Source organism: Nicotiana sylvestris, chromosome 1 (assembly GCF_000393655.2).
Source record: "Nicotiana sylvestris chromosome 1, ASM39365v2, whole genome shotgun sequence".
NCBI lineage: Eukaryota > Viridiplantae > Streptophyta > Magnoliopsida > Solanales > Solanaceae > Nicotiana > Nicotiana sylvestris.
This window is the reverse complement of record NC_091057.1, coordinates 153,312,941-153,332,182: the sequence shown is the minus strand read 5'-3', so window position 1 is coordinate 153,332,182 and position 19,242 is coordinate 153,312,941. Positions and strand designations below refer to the sequence as shown.

Genomic DNA, 19,242 nt, shown 5'->3' with positions numbered 1-19,242 from the left:
ATCTACAATTCGTAATATAGCAAATGGTATCTATAAATAACTAATTACCACTAAAAGACAGTGATTTATAAAAATTTCTCAATTTAGTACATTGGATGATACTTGGGCTTGTATAAAGGCCCGAACTTTGATGTACACTAATAAGAACCGACCCGGCTTGAAGTTATCCATAGTTTTTCTTCTTTATTTTTTTGCCGGAAGTTATAACGAATTCGAGCTCTTCTATATATATTGTCCAAATTGCGATAATTGGAATTCTTTTTCCTCAATCCCAATCGCCCATCGGTTTAAAGCACGTTCCGGCGAACAAGCACAAAAGGGAAACTACCGATCAATCAATTAAACCGGCGATGGAGATGAAGGAAGGGTCTGTAATTCATCAAGTCCTCGTTAAACTTCTCGATGGGAAGCACAAAACCCTAAATTTCAGTACCTCATCCATCTCGACCCTAACCCTAAAGCAGAAAATCCAAGCCCTAACTTCAATCCCTTGTCACCTTCAGCTCCTACTCCTTTCCAATTCATTCTACCCCCTACATGACGACCTCCAAACTCTAAATCTCTCAAACAGGTCTAATTTTCCGGTGGTGGTGAATTTGTTGGTGCGGCTGAGGGGCGGTAAAGGAGGATTCGGGTCATTGCTGAGAGGAGCGGCGACGAAGGCAGGGCAGAAGAAGACAAATAATTTCGACGCTTGCAGGGACATGAGTGGACGAAGGCTAAGGCATGTGAATGCGGAGAAGAAGCTGGAAGAGTGGAGGGCTGAAGCGGAGGAGAGGAAGTTGGAGAAGATGGCGGAGGAGTTCCTTAAGAAGAATGCCAAAGAAGCGGCAAAAAAGGGTAATAAGAGTGGAGATAGTAACACGGATAAGTATGTGCAGAAGTATAGGGATGATTCTGCTAAGTGTATGGAGGAAGTAGAGAGATCTGTTAGGGAATCGCTTAAGGGGTTTGTGTCATCTAAAAGAAAAGGTGCTGCTGAGCTCAATGAATCTGATCCCAAGAAGCTCAAGATATGGTAAGGCCTGTCACTTTTCACTTGTCGCATTCTTTTTTGAACCATTTTGTTCAAGAATAATTTTTTTGCTCGAAAGACTAAATATTTAGTATTGGAATGAAACCAGAGTGGATATTGAGGATTAGTAGCTGATGCCAACTACTTTGTGATTATAGGTTTAGCTTTAGTGTTGTTTTGAATTGAGTTGCTATTTGGAAAGCCAATATCTTGGGTTGAACAGCTGATAATCATCTCTATTTTCTCAGTTGGTGAAATGTATTTCAGTTTAATTTGAATGTGAGAACATGAACACGTGCTTTGAGTTTTTCAAAATGAAGTATTTTTAAAAGGTAATACTCTTATGTTTAGTATGTTTTCGACTGGTTTTGTATAGTTCTCCCCTTTTATAGAGTTGTATTACCTCAAGGACACCTTCGACAGCCATTGAAACTTGGTCAAGAAGTGGAACCCATTAGATGTTGCGCAATCAGGGACAGGGAAGGGTAATGATTCATTCTTAAGATCAGCATTCTAAGACCAAATAATCTGACAGAAAAAGGAGGGAAAGCATTGTTTTCCTGGTTTTCCTGGTTTTCCTGTTTCTTTCTTTTTATTTGTTTATTTACTTATTTGGATAAACGATGCTGGTTCTCTATAGTTGGACCATAAGAATCCTTAGCTAGAATGGGTTTGTGAATTTTTTCTCTATAGTTGGACCATAAGAATCCTTAGCTAGAATGGGTTTGTGAATTTTCTATCTCTAATTTCTCTTCTACCTAATCTTTGTCTATTCAGTTTGTTCTTAAAAAGTGGTGAGTTTGAGTAATCAGTGTTCTGTATAATGATATATTTATAAACACTCATAATTTTACGTGTTACCTGCCTGGTAGAAAACACATTAATTTATAAAATGGAAACATCAGATTATTGAATGCTAGTTGTAGAGAATCACGCTTTTTCATGATGATTTTCCGCTTTTTATACACATTTTGTATGCGGAAATTTCCCGTTTTATTTAGTAAAATTAGTACCTTGTAAAAGGGAATAATAACTTAAAGCTTGTGATTTTTGGTAGGTTGGGTAAGAGGATAATGGGTGACAGTGATAGCGAGGATCTAGATGATGATGACAGTGAGGAAGACGAGGAAGAGAATGACAAATCCATTGTCATCGATAATGGGAATAATTCAGACTCCAATGGAGAAGCAGAGGGAAGTTTGGATTCTGTGACTGGCAGGAAAGTTGATGGTGTTACATCTGAGAGCGGCTCCGAGGAAGAAAAGGATACTCTGAAGAATCTTGAATTTGGTAATGATGTCAACGTAGTTTCAGTTCAGCATGAAGGTGAAAGTCCCTCCACACTCACTCCAGACAATCAAGAAAAACCTGGACAGAATTGTGTTGCCTCTATTGTTGGTACTGATATTGCATCTGCAACTGAAAGTATTCAAACAGGAAAGGAAGTTTCTGGTAGTTCTGAGCCAATTGTAGTGGAAGCTAGCTCTGGTGAGAAAGAAAATGATGTTGCTGAAGCCAGCGGTAGTTTAAGCCCTAAACCAGTTCCTCTGGAAGATGCAACCTCAAAGGATTCAGACTTGAACAAGCCTTTCAATTTTGAGGAATTTAGTTCAGCATCAGAACTGGAGGTATGTATGCAGATTCTCTGATATTGTTATGATATAGTAGACATCATATGATTCCATTGCGTAGAACATGTGTGTGGTTCATCTGTCATTACATACATATCCTTTAGGCTGTCCCCTGCTTGCTACCAATTTGTTCTTAAACTAGCTGGTTTTTTATCACATTGAAAATAACATAGAGCTTGAGCTTCTCTTATTTGTGGACGTCCTATGGGTGACCCGCTCTCTGTTTTAGATAGCTAAAAATTCTCTAATGACCGCACAGTGTGGGTAACTGTTTACTTGTTTACATTAGCCTAGCTGAAGGGAGTAATACATAGGCTTGAGTCGCAAACCTTTTATATCCTACTGGCTGGCGCTGCAGGCCAACTTGAGACAATTGAGATAGAAATCTTTGAGAGAGTTTCTAAACATCTCATTTGTCATGGTTCACTCTCTTTGCTATTACCTTTTAGATGTTAGCTGAATCAGTCACATTGCTCTTCAGTGACATAATATACTTTTTTAGGACTCAATTGGTTGTTAAAAAGGTTGGCGGAAAATGTGTTCCTGAGAAAATTGCAGTAAAATCAGAAAAAGAGAAGGGAAGTCATTCTCTAGAATTCTTTGTTTGAAAGGAAATGAGTGTTAAATGATAAGAAGACCATTTTCACTTACCACAAAAAACAAAAACAAAAAAGGCGGGACTATTTTCCTTTTCTCTCATTTGCAGGAGTTTGAAGGAAATCTTACGTGGGGGAATGTTTTAAGCGCTTTTCTAACAACTTTATTTCTATCAAAATGAATAAACATTTGTAACAATTAACTTCCGGTTCTTTGCTGTTGCTTTCCGCCCAATTGAATGCTACCTATGTGCCTTATTGCAAGTAAGTTTGTGTTTTAAGGGGAATAAGGTTTTGCGAATGTTGGGCGTCTGTTGTTTTGGGCAACTCCTGTGTTAAGGCATTGCTTGGTTTCTTACTTTCTGCCGTGAGTCTTTACTTAGACAAGAGGATGGAGGTGTCTGACACTAAGCATTTCCTATCAGTCTGACCTGAAGAGTGCAAGGGTTATATGTTGTTTGACATGAATGCAATTGGGATATAATTAGTTGCTATATTAATGGAAAGTGTATCGTGATTTTGGTCATTGGAGATATTCTATTATCTGTATGGTTGCCTCATCACCAGTGATGCTTGTCTTGTTGTTAATTGTAGATGTGGCAGTCATGTCGCTCTGATTTACGGTTTTATTGTACCTTATAATGTTTTTTGATTTGGTTTTATGTTAGGCCCTCGGTATGGAGAGGTTAAAATCAGAACTTCAAGTGCGTGGGTTGAAGTGTGGGGGCACTCTGCAAGAACGTGCAGCCAGGCTTTTCCTACTCAAAACCACACCTTTGGAGATGCTTCCAAAGAAGTTGCTCGCTAAGAAATAATTGTGTGCTCGTTTGTTTTGCTTTTGAGAAGCTGGTTGTAACTTGTAAACCCAGATGTTTAAGTAAAGTGTCAGCTTTTTCTCTGTTCGACGTGCCATGTAGAATTGTAGATATGAGTGTATTTTACTGGGTTCCAGAACATGTTCCGAGCACGATGAATAGTAGTTCGCATTTTCAGAATTATAAAAGGCTACTAATGTTGATTTTGTCTCGATATATGTGAATTCAGTGCCGTATATGCATGACTGCATGATTCGTTTTTACTAATACCAGAAGCTAACTAGTACTGGTTTTTAAAACGGCTACTACATTAAGAATCATGATAAGTTACGGTCTCCTATTGATAGTCTCTGGTTACATTCACAATTTTGTTTGTCCATCTTTAGAAAAGCTTTTTTTCCTCTAGTTTTCCAAATCGTTTGGAAGTGGAAGTAAACCAAAAACTCTGAAATAGAAATTAAAAGGATAGAATCAACCTAGGTAAATGCAATCATTGTGATAAGATGTAGGCAGGCAAGTTAGTTACATCAATTTCACACTTGTCCATAGCTCTCATACAATTCATTAAAGTGGTAGTTAATATTGAAGTTATAGAGTTGCTAAGGGACTCAATATTGGAGAAGCAGCTCTTCACTAGCTCCTGAGGACACCTAAGAAATGTGTAGATTTGATAGTTTAAAGCTTGAAATGGAGAAGAGAAGTTGCTGAAGTTTAAAAACCTTCTTGGAAATCAATTTGGAGCATCATATAGTTGTAATCTTGAAGTGGTTGATTTCGCGCACAGAAAACTCCCCTGAATCAGGGAGATGAAGAGCTGTTGCCGTGCTACACCAAAATCACAATAAAAGAAGTATACATTAATGCACCTCAAATCCAAATAAATTGGGGTTGGTTGTAGTAACTTATATTCAATTTTCTTAACTGTTCATCACAGTTTGACTATTGTTACGTTGATCGGATTAGAGAGAAAAGTTCACAACTTGGAGCGGACGTGGACGCAGGATTTGGGCTCAATAGTTCAGAGTAACTACTATATATATACACACATACACATATATAAGATTCGAGCTGAAAGCACTGAAGCTAAAGTAGAAGAGCACAAGATCACGAATGAAGAGAATTTCTGCAAACAGGGCAAGTGCTATTCATTTTCAACCATTTATCAACACATTCAGCATGGAAGCAATGTTCACATTCAGGTATGCATCTCAGTGCTTCCCCAGCACTGTACTCAGCTAAGCATATTGAGCAAGTTATAGCATTAATTCCCGGAAGGCGTCGGCTTTCTCCAAAAACCACTTTCGGGTAGGACTGAATCGTGGAGTCATCAAGCCCTGCTATCACAATCATTGGCATTGGTGCTAACCTTGCCATAGCGGCTGCAGCAGCAGCGGCCGTGACTTGGCGGTGATGGCTTAATTCGAGAAAAATTCGACATGTTACGCAGATTAAACAGAGGAGGGATGGTAGAATGAGGGACACACCCACGAAAATGATCAAGATTGCTTCTTGACGTGAAGTCCTATCTGTCAATTCATGAAAATGATTATATATCCCAACGTAAAATCAATAATTAGCTATCACATAACTTTATGCCAATTACATATATAAAATTTGTTATATGCATGTGTGAAAAAGCATAATAGTTGAAGCACAAACGTTAGCCTAAACCTTACGACTTTTCATCTAATTAACATTTCGTCTACGCAAATGCGTTAGTGTGATAGCTACACAAGACACACCAAAACATTTAGCTATCCACTTCTTGCAATATTAAAATAGTTACATAATTAGATCACTTAAAAGGTAATTGAAGGTAATTTTGTATAATTCATTGATTAGCGAGTTGAAAGAAATAGTAACATGTTATAAAAAGTCAAAAGCTTCACCTGTTCTTGGGACATTGGGATGAGTGGTTTCTCCACTTTTTGTCACGTTACTATCTCTATATTTGTCAAGATGAACATCCCATGATAGTCTAATATCTCCACGAAAACCAGATAACAGGAAGAAGGTGTAGTTCTGATGAGAAGACGAAATCGGAGAAGAAGAAAGGAGAGAATATAGGAGCTTTCTTGGAAGACAATTAGAGGGACGTTGGAGTTTTAGTTCTTTAGTGGAGTAGTTGATTTCTAGTACAAGAAAATCTCCTGAAAAGGGAATATTGAGTAGTGCATTGCCTTGATCAGTACACCATAGGGATAGGGAAAAGCAATTATTATAACCTGGATTTTGATCTTGATGATTTTGGGATTGTAGTTGGAAAGGGTATTTAATGGTGAGATTCCCACAAATGGAAACGTTTGAAGAGAAATATGTTGTAGAACTACTAAGGGCAAAATGATGGAGAAAAAGAAAGAAGAAGAGACTCACAGTGCCCATAGGTCTCATCTATGAAGATTTTGACTTTTTGGTGAAGAGAGAGCAATTAAGTTCACTAGTGATTTAACATAGTTCACCCTCCATTCACTTTTACTTATCCACGTGGACTTTGCACACCCCTAAAAAATAATAAATGAAGTGCATAATTTACCATGACACCTATATTAATTGATGCTTATTTTTTAAATGAATTTGAGAAAATGATTTTAAATGAGTAATTAATACTGTGGGTATGGAAAAAAAAATTGTCCTTGATATGATAAAAGTGAAAATATATATTTAGAATAGGTGCCTTGATGCGATCACGTAAGTTCCTCAAGTGATGCATCGCGAACGCGCGGGCTAAGCCGCGTTCGCGTAGAGTTAAGTGGACGAAAGCTGGGGTCACGCGTTTGTTCATCGCGATCGCGGTCCGCGATCGCGTAAGAGTGAGAGGCAGAACATCGCGTTCGCGTGGTGTCTAACGCGTTCGCATAGGGTAAAGTCAGGAGTCAGCAAAGTTGTTCTTCGCAATTGCGATGGTATTTCCGCGATCGCGATTAAGAAAATAACTGGGCATAATTTTAAATGTTCAAAACGAGGGTTTGAGTTCATAATTCTAAAATTCAATAGAGAGCTCGGTTGAAGGCGATTTTTTAGGGGATTTTCATAGAAGGGAATGGGCCTTCTAGTTTTGTGACACCCCGATGTCGGGTTTTTCTTCCGCACTTTGTTATTCTGACTTATATTATGAAGTTTTATTAATTAATAGCTTAAAGACATCTTCATTTCGGATTATCGGGTTGCTTGGTAAAAGAGTCGGCTTGCCTAGTTCTACGTTAGACGTCATTACGACATGGTAAATTTGGGTCGTGACAAGTAGAATATCGGACAAGTAAAAGTGAACAAATGAAGTATATCTCAACAAAAAAAATAAGTATATCTAAAAAAACCATAGTGTATCTGTCTAACGTATTATGCTTGGTCTTCTCATGGGTCATTAGGGAGAATCAAGAAAGATAAAATTCTTGTTTATCGAAACTTACGTGCAAAGCATGAAGTGAAAAGACATGTCTCGTATAAGTGAATTTTTTTTTGCCCCTTCAGCTACAAGTAAGTATGAAACTATGCAAGAAAAAGAAAGAATCAAGCTTATCATTTTGCAGAAGAGGAGAAGACTTTTGGCAATTTATTGTTTAAAGTAGGAAAATCAACTAAGAGTATATAATTTGAAGAAATGCAAGGGTCACTGTCCCTTGAGCTTCAAGAAAAAACTATACATTATCAAACTTAGCGAAGAATATTAAAAGGAACAAAAAGACACTCCTAAAACCTGGCCTGATACATAATACATTGAGGGAGTCAGACGGGAAATTAATTATTTCCAGCTTGAAAATGACTAATACAATTGATTATTCTTTCTTTTTCATAGTTAACAAATTGGAAAGGTTCAACTCAATAATAATAAAGAAACAGGTTACTGAGATGTGAACTCGCAAGCTAAACATTATTGTCTATAGGGACTGTACATATTAATATGTTGCGGAATATCGTGGGTTAACTAGCACACAATCACACACAAAACAAATAGAGAAGAAAAATCAACACAAGGATTTAACGAGGTTCGGCCAAGCCTAATCCTCGGGGCAAAAGCAAAGAGAGTTTTCCACTATGAATGAGAAGAAAAGCACAATACAATCTGTAGAATCCCCAACTACAACCCCTATATATAAATCCCAAAAGGTCCCAAACATATATGAGAAATGTTTCCAAATTTGACAAGGACTATAGGTTTTTCTTTCCCAAATCTATTAGGACAATGAGTTTTCCTAAACCTATAGGGACTGTGGGTTTCGTAAAAATACAAGGAAATAATTCAAGCCACAAATAACAAATCTTCCCCTTGGCTTGAATTCTCTTCATCAACAGGAACAACGTCTCTCTACCTTGCCCTCAGCCCTCGCAAGGGCTCTATCCATTTTCGCATACATCAACCAAGTCTAGGCAACACCTAAACTTGTTAAGAGACTCAATCTCTTTAGCCATAGCACTAATCCGTCAATTTGGTTCTATACTCGGAATAGCTTCTAGATAGCTATAATACTCAAACGCATCAACGGTCTCTGCAACCGCCAAAGCAAATCCCACTGGATTCGTATATCCAAGAAGATTCCCATCAACTACGTTTGCAAACCTTTGCAGTCGGTTGATCACTCTCTTCTCTATACCTGTTGCAATGCTATAGGGTTATTGCGCAGGTACATCAACATTATCGTCTTGATCAATATTTTGCACCTCCTCCACTTCCTCTACTTTAGAACTACTGGGCTGAGCTAGTGGAGATTCAATTTCTAGCTCTATGTGGTCACTGACACCACGATCTGTTTCTGCTATTGCCTTCTCCCTCTGACTATCCAGTGAGGCAAATTCATTGAATGTTACATCCCTACTAATAATTAGTCCTGGAGTCTTTTGATATGTGCACCACAACTTATAACCTTTCACTCCAATTGCATACCCTAGAAATATGCACTTCTTTACCCTCAGCTCAAGTTTTCCATCCCTCACATGAGCATAAGTAGGACAACCAAATATTCTTAAATTTGAATAATCAGCAGGCGAACCGGACCATACCTCAAAAGGAGTTTTGAACTCAATAGCTGTGGATGGAGATCTATTGACCAAATAACAAGTTGTATTGATTGCTTCAGCCCAAAAATCTTTGCTAACACATGAGTGTGAAATCATGTTTCGTGCCCTATTACAAAGCGTTCTATTCATACGTTCTGCAATATCATTTTGTTGTGGTGTTCCGACACAAGCGCGGTGTCTCACTATGCCCTCCATGCTGCAGAAATTATCGAACTCAAAATTGCAAAATTCCAACCCAGTGTTAGTTCGAAGACGTTTAACTTTTCTTTCTATCTGCCTCTCAACCATCGTCTTCCATTTAACAAATGTCGAAAATGCGTCATCTTTTGTTTTCAGAAAATACACTCACACCATCCTTGAGTAATCATCAATCAAAGTCATAAAATACCTGGCACTACTCTTGGAGGGAACTCTGTTTGGACCCCACAAGTCAGAGTGTATATAATCTAACTTGTCTCTGGTCTTGTGCTAGGCCTTCTTGATGAACTTTACCCTTGTCTGTTTACCAAACACACAATGTTCACAATAATTCAAAACTTGATTTTTGTACCCATTCAGCAAATTCTGCTTACTCAACAAAGACAATCCATTATCACTCATATGACCAAGTCACAAGTGCCACAACTGAGACTGATTCAGATCACTTTTTTCAGAAGCTACAACAATTTCCCCTTCAACTACACTGGCCTGAAGATGATACAATTTAGAATGTAGTTTACCATTCATAAGTACCATGGAGCCTTTACACACTTTAAGTATTCCATTCTCGGAGTGAAATTTATACCCTTGATCATCCAAAGTCGAAAGAGAAATCAAATTTCTCTTTATCCGAGGAACATGCCAACACTCAATGTTTCTGATAATTCCGTCGAACATTCTCAATTTGATGTTACCAACCCCCTCTACTGGTAATGGATTATCATCTCCCATATAGACAGTCCCACTCATTTGTTTGTAAGTTGCAAACCAATTCTTGTGTGGATACATGTGGAATGTAGCACCGGAATCAAGAACCCAAGAATTTTGCCCATGACTGAAACTCATAGCACAAACTTCCACTACATAATCACTATCATCAGAATTATTGCTAGTGTCAACAATATTTGCCGAATTATCTATTTTCTGCTTCCCTCTTTTCTCCTTCAGCTTAGGACAATCTCTCTTGTAGTGACCTTCTCCCAGCACTCATAACAGTTTTGCTTCCTTGCTCTAGACTTTGATCTGGCGGTTGACTTTTTCCTGTTAAAGTCCTTTTGTTGTGTTCTTCCTCTAATTACAAGACCCTCGCCCTCAATTCTGTTGTCTGGAAAGCTCTTTTTCAACTCTTTAGATTTTAGTGCATTACTAATATCTTCTAGTGAAATGCTATCTTTCCCATATAGCAGTGTATCGACAAAAGTATCATAAGACTGTGGTAAAAAACATAATACAATCAAGGCCTGATCCTCACTCTCAATTTTGATACCCACATTCTTCAGGTCTATTATAATTGAATTAAATTCATCAAGGTTTTAACAGGTGTACTTTCGCTCATACGGAGATTGTATAACCTCTTTTTCAGGTAGAGGCGGTTTGTCAGCGATTTCTTAGAATACAGATCTTCTAGCTTCTTCCATGCCGTTGTTCCAGAAGTTTCTTCAGCAATTTCCCGAAGAACGCTATCTGTAACGCTCATGAAGATCGCACTCAAAGCCCTCTCCTTTAGGTCTTCCTTCTTTGTCTCTTTCATATCTTCAGGAAAATCCTCATCAATTGGTTTCCATAATCCTTGTAACACCAGGGACGATTTCATCCTAATTTTCCATAGACTGAAACTAGAACCTCCGTCAAATTTCTCTACTTCGTACTTTGTTGAAGATGATGAAGACATCTTAACCCTAAATTATGTGTAGAAACCCGAACCTTGCTCTAATACCAATTGTTCCGGAATATCGTGGGTTAACTAGCACACAATCACACACAAAGCAAATAGAGAAGAAAAATCAACACAAGGATTTAACGAGGTTCGGTCAAGCCTAATCCTCGGGGCAAAAGCAAAGAGAATTTTCCACTATGAATGAGAAGAAAAGCACAATACAATCTGTAGAATCCCCAACTACAACCCCTATATATAGATCCCAAAATGTCCCAAACATATATGAGAAAGGTTTTCCAATTTGACAAGGACTATAGGTTTTCTTTTCCCAAATCTGAGTTTTCCTAAACCTATAGGGACTATGAATTTCCTAAAAATACAAGAAAATAATTCAAAGCCACAAATAACATAATATTTGATTAATGTTGAAGAAATTAAAGCTAATAGAAGCATATGGATCACTGATTAACATGTGCTTGACATATGATCCAACTATTAATGTTGGGTTTGCACTTGGAACTCTGGCGCTTGCTAAAATTTGATTATTTCGATCCTAACACATAATATTCACGGGTAGCAAAACAAGACGCGGTTAAGGCATTTAAGAATTTAGTCCAAATATAATCCAATTAATATAAGTAATATGTCCCTTTTTATATCAAGGACTATATTTACTTGTTAACTTGTGTATTTTTTTTCGCTTTTTTCTACTTCTCATCTACTTGATGTGCATTTGCCAAAGATCAAAACTGATTTTGTTCACAACTACTGTGGTAAAAAAGTTTACTAATCAATTGCAGAGACACCTTGAACCTAGAGTATCACTCGTCACAACTTTGTCGGAAATTTTAACTAAAATTATTCTATCTTCTTAAACAAAAACACTCCAATATGTATACAATAGACGATACTATTGAAAATAAAAAAGATAAACATCAATTTGGAACAGAAGATAAGCTTTAGAATTCCACTGATCCAAGTTTATGTACAAGGCAAATAATGACAATAAAGTTGGATATAAAAGAAAACGCTACAAATTGGGGACGAGGTTATCATTATGCAATTTGGAGAAGAGGAGAGACTTTCGACAAACAGGGCAAGTAGTATTGATCTTCAACCACCTATCAACACAATCAAGATGGAAGCAATGTTGGCATTCAGGCATACACTTTGCTATTTCTCCTGCTAAGTATTCAGCCAAACATATTGGGCAACTTGATTCGTTCTTACAAGCCGGAACAAGTCGCCGGTTTTCACCAATAACTATTTTTGTGTATGACTGAATCGTAAACTCATCAAGACCGGTGCCGGTGCCGGATTCCGCCGCTGACTCGGTGGTCCCGCCGCTGCTGGTTTGTCGATGTTGCCGGTGAATGCCTTCAGCGCGAAAACGAAATACTATACAGAGTACTAACAATATGGTTGGTACAACAAGACATAGCGTAACTATTAGAACGAAGATGATTAATTGATGAGTTGCCATTGATTCTGGAATATTCAACTGAATCGCATCCTTATATATATTACCAGCCAGATCATCAATATACCATGTATTAAGTCAACTAGTTATGATCGAGTACTAGTTAAAAGTTTTTTGTTCAATAATGTGCAATGCTCGCTATATTATATCATCCAGTTGAGATTCTTTTATTGTTGTGTGACGCTTATTGTAATAGATAAAATAAATTGGAAAGTCACTGTTACCCCTGCCACACTTTTTTTTCTTTTAATTTGATGGGACGATTTAACTACAGTTAATCAGTTTTATGCAAAATTGGGACGAGAGTTTAAAACTGAAAGAATTACGTTTTTAATGGGGCATTTGCATCTATACCCGTTTTTTGTGTCATGTTTTAATTTGTGTCCGCTTTGCAAAAAAAATTGCAAGTGTACCCGCTTTTTCGCATAACTTCAGCAAACGGGGCTGAAGTAGCAAAGACAATCACGCAAAACTTCAGCATTCTAGTAGCCGGGCCTGAATTTCAGCTCTAGACCTGAAGTTTTTGTTTTGTAACTAGCGAACTTCAGCTGTAGAGCTGAAGTTTTTGTTTTTATAACTGGCGAAAGTTTTTATTTGTAACGGGCAAACTTCAGCTCTAGAGCAGAAGTTTTTGTTTTGTAACTATCGAACTTCAGCTTTAGAGCGGAAGTTTTCTATTTTTGGGGAGGAAGATTAACCTTTCAAATTCCATATTCTAAGTATGGAGATGGCTTCATTAATTTATTCTAGATCAGCAGTGTTTAATTTTCTTAAACGCTCAGAGTTAGCAGCCAACCTCAGTTGGAAAGACCTTTATCTCCACTCTTGGTTTATACAATTTCTGATATGAAGAAATTGATATGACATGAGCATTGATATCATATATATGGTTGTATTTATCAGCTTCTGCAACAATAAGTTCTAAAAACAGCTGGTTATATTAGCTATGATGTGTGAAGGACAAGTTGCTGCGGCAATGTTTGTTTTTTCAGTTCTAATGATTTTGTTAGAAATCTTTGGAATAAAGATTAAAAACTAGCTATGGCGGAATACAGAGATCTAAGAATTTGGAATAGCTAGTTCAATAGAGGAAGCTTAATTATGATGGCTATGGCGTCATTTCTTTTTGTAGAGGAGAGAACAAGATGATAAATACAACCATAGTGTTGTACGGTGGGCCGGGCTGGGACCGAGACCGGGACCGGGCCCGCGGTCCTAACGGGCTAAACGGGCCTGGTGGGCCGGTCCTGGTGGGCCGGTCCTGGTGGGCCGGTCCTTAATGGTGCAAAAAGCCCGTGGCGGGCCGGGTATGGTAAAAAAGCCCACGAGCCCGGGACCGCTAAGCCCCGGACCGGCTGGCGGGCCTGGGCCGGTCTTACCGGGCCTAACGGGCCTGATGGGCTACTTTTTTTAAAAAAAAAAAATTAGAAAAAAATAGCAACTTCCAAAAATTAAAATTATAGTTGTTGGGCTGCAATTATGACCGTTTGGAAGTTTAAAAAATAGCATAACATACAATATATACACATAACATACAATATATACTACAAGAAAATATATAAGAGAATATATATACATAACATACATTATATACTACAAGAAAATATATAAGGGAATATATATACATAACATACAATATATACTATAAGAAAATATATAAGGTAATGTATATACATAACATACAATATATACTACAAGAAAATATATAAGGTAATGTATATACATAACATACAATATATACTACAAGAAAATATATAAGGGAATATATATACATAGCATACAATATATACTACAAGAAAATATATAAGGTAGTGTATATACATAACATACAATATATACTACAAGAAAATATATAAGGGTGATGGATGCACTGACTCATCATATTCAAGGGGAGGTGCCATGGTGCATGCTATTTGCTGATGACATTATTCTAATTGACGAGACACGAGGCGGCGTCAACGAGAGGCTAGAGATTTGGAGACATGCTCTTGAGTCTAAAGGTTTCAAGTTGAGCAGGACGAAGACGGAATACCTCGAGTGCAAATTTGGAGTTGAGCCGACGGAAGCGGGAGTTGAAGTGAGGCTTGACTCTCAAGTCATTCCCAAGAGGGGTAGTTTCAAGTACCTTGGATCGGTTATTCAGGGGATCGGGGAGATTGACGAGGATGTCACACACCGTATAGGGGTGGGGTGGATGAAGTGGAGGTTAGCGTCGGGAGTCTTGTGTGACAAGAAAGTGTCACCGTTACTAAAAGGTAAGTTTTATAGAGCAGTGGTTAGGCCTGCCATGTTATATGGAACTGAATGTTGGCCGGTAAAGAACTCACACATCCAGAAGATGAAAGTAGCAGAGATGAGGATGTTGAGGTGGATGTGCGGGCATACAAGGATGGATAAGATTAGGAATGAAGATATTCGAGAGAAGGTGGGCGTGGCCCCCATGGAGGACAAGATGCGGGAAGTAAGACTCAGATGGTTCGGGCACATTCAGAGGAGGAGCACTGATGCACCGGTGAGGAGGTGTGAGCGACTGGCTGTAGTGGGCACGCGGAGAGGTAGAGGACGACCTAAGAAGTATTGGGGAGAGGTGATCAGACAAGACATGGCGCGACTTAGGATTACTGAGGACATGGCCCTTGACAGGGAATTATGGAGGTCGAGCATTAAGGTTGTAGGTTAGGGGAGAGTTGTGAATATTTCTACATTACAATAGAGTGAGACTAGCCAGTTAGGAGTTAGACTAAGAATGTCATTGGTCGTCTATTGATGCAGGGCTTTACCTGCTAGTTTTACTATACCAGCCATCTATTTCGTATTTCATATTCTGTATTTCATATCTCTTATATTGTTGTTATTTTAATATGCATTTTTATGATACTAATATATCGGCTCCTGTTGCTTTTTTTAGCTGAGGGTCTCCTGGAAACAGCCTCTCTACCCTTCGGAGTAGGGGTAAGGTCTGCGTACATATTACCCTCCCCAGACCCCACTTGTGGGATTATACTGGGTCGTTGTTGTTATTGTTGTTGTTGTTGTATATACATAACATATAATATATACTACAAGAAAATATATAAGGTAATATATATACATAGCATACAATATATACTACAAGAAAATATATAAGGTAATGTATATACATAACATACAATATATACTATATATATATATATATATATATATATATATATATATATATATATATATATATATATATATATATATATATATATATATATATATATATATATATATATATATATATAAGAAAATATATAAGGGAATATATATACATAACATACAATATATACTATAAGAAAATATATAAGGTAATGTATATACATAACATACAATATATACTACAAGAAAATATAAAAGATAATATATATACATAACATACAATATATACTACAAGAATATATATATATATATATATATATATATATATACACATAACATACAATATATACTTACATATATACTACAAGAAAATTTATAAGATACAATGTAGATTATGGTGTACCTTGTACTTTGGCATATCTTCTTTTAATTTTTTCCCCTTTTAATGGTGGTATTAATACTTTGTTGTGCTCATTCCATTGGGGGAGGAAGACTAAGATATTTCTTATAGTATTCCATGGTGTTGTGCTCATTCCATGGTGGTATTGTGTTGATGGTATTTATCCACAAATTCGTCTTTAAGATATTTCAACAATTTGTGTTATTTTAAAATTATTAGACGTATTTATGCTTCATGTTGTACTTTCTTATTAATTTATTACGCATGGCAATTTAGTTTTACTATTGTTTTGTTATTTTACTTTTTCGTCAAGCACTTTAATAATTTGATTTATACATACATATTACATATATATTATTTATATAGCCATGATATGCTTCTCTTAGTTTTTCTTTCATCCTTTGCTACTTGTGAAGCCCAGATTTGAATGCCAAAACCTCGCCGAAAAAATTCAACACCAGCAACCACCGAAAACTGTAATGTGGTGATGGACAGAAGGTATTTTCTGGTGTAAACTTGTATAGGTAGTTGTTTAACCAAAAAGTGGAATTTCGGTCAAAGCTTTAATTTAGAAAAACACGGGTTACTGATAATCAAAACGGAATAAAGGAAAGTAATTTTGCTAACAATAAGATGGACAGAAGAGAACAAAGTAAACTAGTATATTCAGATGATCTTTCGTGTCCTTACAAATGATCCATTCTCTCTTTTTTATAGTTATCTTAAAGATATACGTTTTGCCTTTGTCATAATAAGGCCATTATAGACAATTAAAGGCATTAAATGCTACATTACATAATCATTGTAATTTAATATAGATTCTCTAACGTTTTTAGTATTTACTGCTTATTAAATACTGTATTTGTACTCTCTTATGCTGTCAGATTTATTCTCCTTGATTTTTGGTTATAAATAGGTATGAGCGTTGAGTCTTTTGAATAACTGCTCGTGCCTCTACTTGTACCTTCTGCTCGTATCTATTGCAACTCGTGCCTCTTTGACAATCATCACTCTTTGACCAGCCTTTGTGTCATGACACGTCATCTTCCAATCACTTCAATATGTAAACTCGATTTTTCCAATACAAATAGTCCCACCACTTGCCATTTATTCATTAATTGAATATTTAGGAAGTGAATATTATTAAAGCGGGAATGTTGCCGCTATTAATGCTACGGTAAAATCGACGCTTCAATTGTCGCTTCCATTTAATGCTTATCACACGTGGCACCCTTTTATTGGCTTTGCAACTTTGCAGCACTTTTTAAGGTTTTTTACGGCTTCACTAATCACGAAGCGACAGTTCTCATTATGACCTTTCCATCATTGCTCATTTTCCTTTGACGGTTGCTTCCTAGTATAAACATAGTTTTCGTCTTTATCCTTATTCCTTAAAGTTCTCTAAATATTCGATTCCTGAATTTTTGTTTGCTTCTTCCTCATACTATCATGTCTTCACCAAACTCTAACCCTAGAAGAGTCCCCATAGTTGATAACTTTCCTCTTGCCCCTAGCAAGAGTAGAAGAGGAGGTAGACTTCATAATTTAGGGTCTTCTTCTATACGTGGTTCTTCTCTTCCTTCATCTAGTTCCAGTCCTTCCTTTAGAACAGAGATTCTTTCTCACAAAGATCTTCTTCTAGGGGTAAGGAACCCGCTGAACCTGTTCGTGAACCTACAGTAGAAGAAATAGTTCCTGCCGAACTATCTTTCTACAATGATAGGGAGTCCCTTAGGAATCAAGTATCCTCTTTAGATCGTGCTGATATCTATCCAACTCTGATCACAGAGGGTCTGATTTCTTTAGTTTGTAAAGACTGTCATTGGAGTCATGACTTCCCTATCATAATTCCCAACGCGAATCAAAGAATCACCTCTTATTTAATTGGATTTTCCTTTGTTTATACATACCCTTTCACATTAGGATTCAAACCTGCTATTGATCCTGTTATTCTCAAATTATGTCATTTTTTCGATGTTTGCTTAAGTCAAATTGGCCCTATAGTGTGGAAGGTTGTTGCCTGTTTGAGGCATTTGACTAACATGGTCGGTGTGCCTTTCACTTTTGGTCATTTAATTCACCTTTACACTCCCAGACTTTTTCACATGTGTTTTTACTTTAGTATCAAGGAGCAAAAGAGTTATGGTTAGTCCAGAAGATGATAGAGACCGTGGCTGGTACGCCAGGTTTGTTGCTGCCCCCACTGTTGGTTTAGTGGGTGATAAAAATGTCCCCTTCCCCGAGAAGTGGAATTTTGCACGTGAGTTTTCTTTTTTAATAACTTTCTCGTACCTTTTTCTTCAATTTTGATGATCATTATTCTCATTTTCCTTTTCCTTTTCAGCAACCATGGGAATTGTTGAGAAAATTCTCAATTTCCGTGGTTAGGTAGGAAAGTTACTGAATACAGCCCCAATGGAGGGTGGATCTTGGAAGAATCTTTCCCAACGATTTGGTTGGAAAGTGAAAACTCATGGTAAGAGTTTTTTTATTTTTTATTTAACTCTTTATTGTTTTTCCCAGAACTTATTTTAATCCTTCTTTTTATCAGGATTTGTTGTTCGAGGGATTAGTGCGAGGCGGTCGTGGCTTCCCGTATTTCTTTGGAAAGAGCCCAAGAGATAATCTTGGGTTCTTCATCGAAAAGGAAAGCCGCTAGTGACCAAAATTCTGAAGAAGAGGAAGATAGGGGTTTCTTGGTAAAAAGGCCACGAGCTCGTAGGCTAATCATTTCTGATGATGAAGCATCCCCCTCGTTCTGTTCCTCTTACTGAGTTTATTAAAGCCCCAGTGATGATTCCTGATGATGAAGTCCTCGTTGCTGCTCATGATTCAGTTGAGAAACGTTTTAACCGCGGGTTTGGTAGTGAAAATTTAGGTCCGATTTCTGATGAAGCACCTCTTACTTCTTTTTCTACTCCCGTTCCTGTGATTCCTCATTTGCCGGTCATGGCTGTTACCGTTCCTCCCCAGGCTATTATGACTATTTCCGCAGTTCCTCCCTCGACTACTCCTCCTTCAACTGCTCCTTACACAGAAGTTGGTTCTTCGAGTAGGAGTGGTGCTATGAGGCGAGTTACCATTGAAGTTTCCGCTGAAGGTAACCTTTCAAGGAAATCAGGTCAAGCTGACATGTGGCTAAAGCCTTTGATTGGTCCAGTTGAGAGAGCTAAGCTTGATAGCCATAGTTCTGTGGTCTTGATGAATGATATAGTGCATGCTTCTTTAAAGGTATTCCTTTTTCAAGCTTTACTTTGTCATTTTTCTATCTTCAGGATTCTCATTTTTTCCCCTTTTTTTTAGGTCAATCTAATTGG

At 37.4% G+C, this 19,242-nt stretch overlaps 2 protein-coding genes across 2 annotated transcripts; one reads left to right on the top strand and one right to left on the bottom strand.

Annotated features, from left to right (window-relative positions):
• The first annotated feature begins 202 nt into the window (after nt 1-202).
• Nucleotides 203-4,271, top strand: LOC104218060 (uncharacterized). The gene is made up of 3 exons (XM_009768457.2): nt 203-1,018; nt 2,073-2,643; nt 3,911-4,271. The coding sequence occupies exons 1-3, from the start codon at nt 351-353 to the stop codon at nt 4,055-4,057; spliced, it is 1,386 nt and encodes a 461-aa protein (XP_009766759.1). The 5' UTR covers nt 203-350; the 3' UTR covers nt 4,058-4,271.
• A 7,684-nt stretch (nt 4,272-11,955) lies between these two features.
• On the bottom strand, nt 11,956-12,408 carry LOC104218061 (RING-H2 finger protein ATL20-like). Its single transcript, XM_009768459.1, has one exon. The coding sequence runs from the start codon at nt 12,406-12,408 to the stop codon at nt 11,956-11,958; it is 453 nt and encodes a 150-aa protein (XP_009766761.1).
• Nucleotides 12,409-19,242: the final 6,834 nt, after the last annotated feature.

What these genes read in the sequence shown, in the direction of transcription:
- LOC104218060 (XM_009768457.2), top strand. Translation starts at nt 351, where the DNA reads ATGGAGATGAAGGAAGGGTCTGTAATTCATCAAGTCCTCGTTAAACTT. An exon ending in CCCAAGAAGCTCAAGATATG is followed by an intron (nt 1,019 to 2,072) that starts GTAAGGCCTGTC and finishes GATTTTTGGTAG; the next exon opens with GTTGGGTAAGAGGATAATGG. An exon ending in GTTCAGCATCAGAACTGGAG is followed by an intron (nt 2,644 to 3,910) that starts GTATGTATGCAG and finishes GTTTTATGTTAG; the next exon opens with GCCCTCGGTATGGAGAGGTT.
- LOC104218061 (XM_009768459.1), bottom strand. Translation starts at nt 12,408, where the DNA reads ATGGCAACTCATCAATTAATCATCTTCGTTCTAATAGTTACGCTATGT.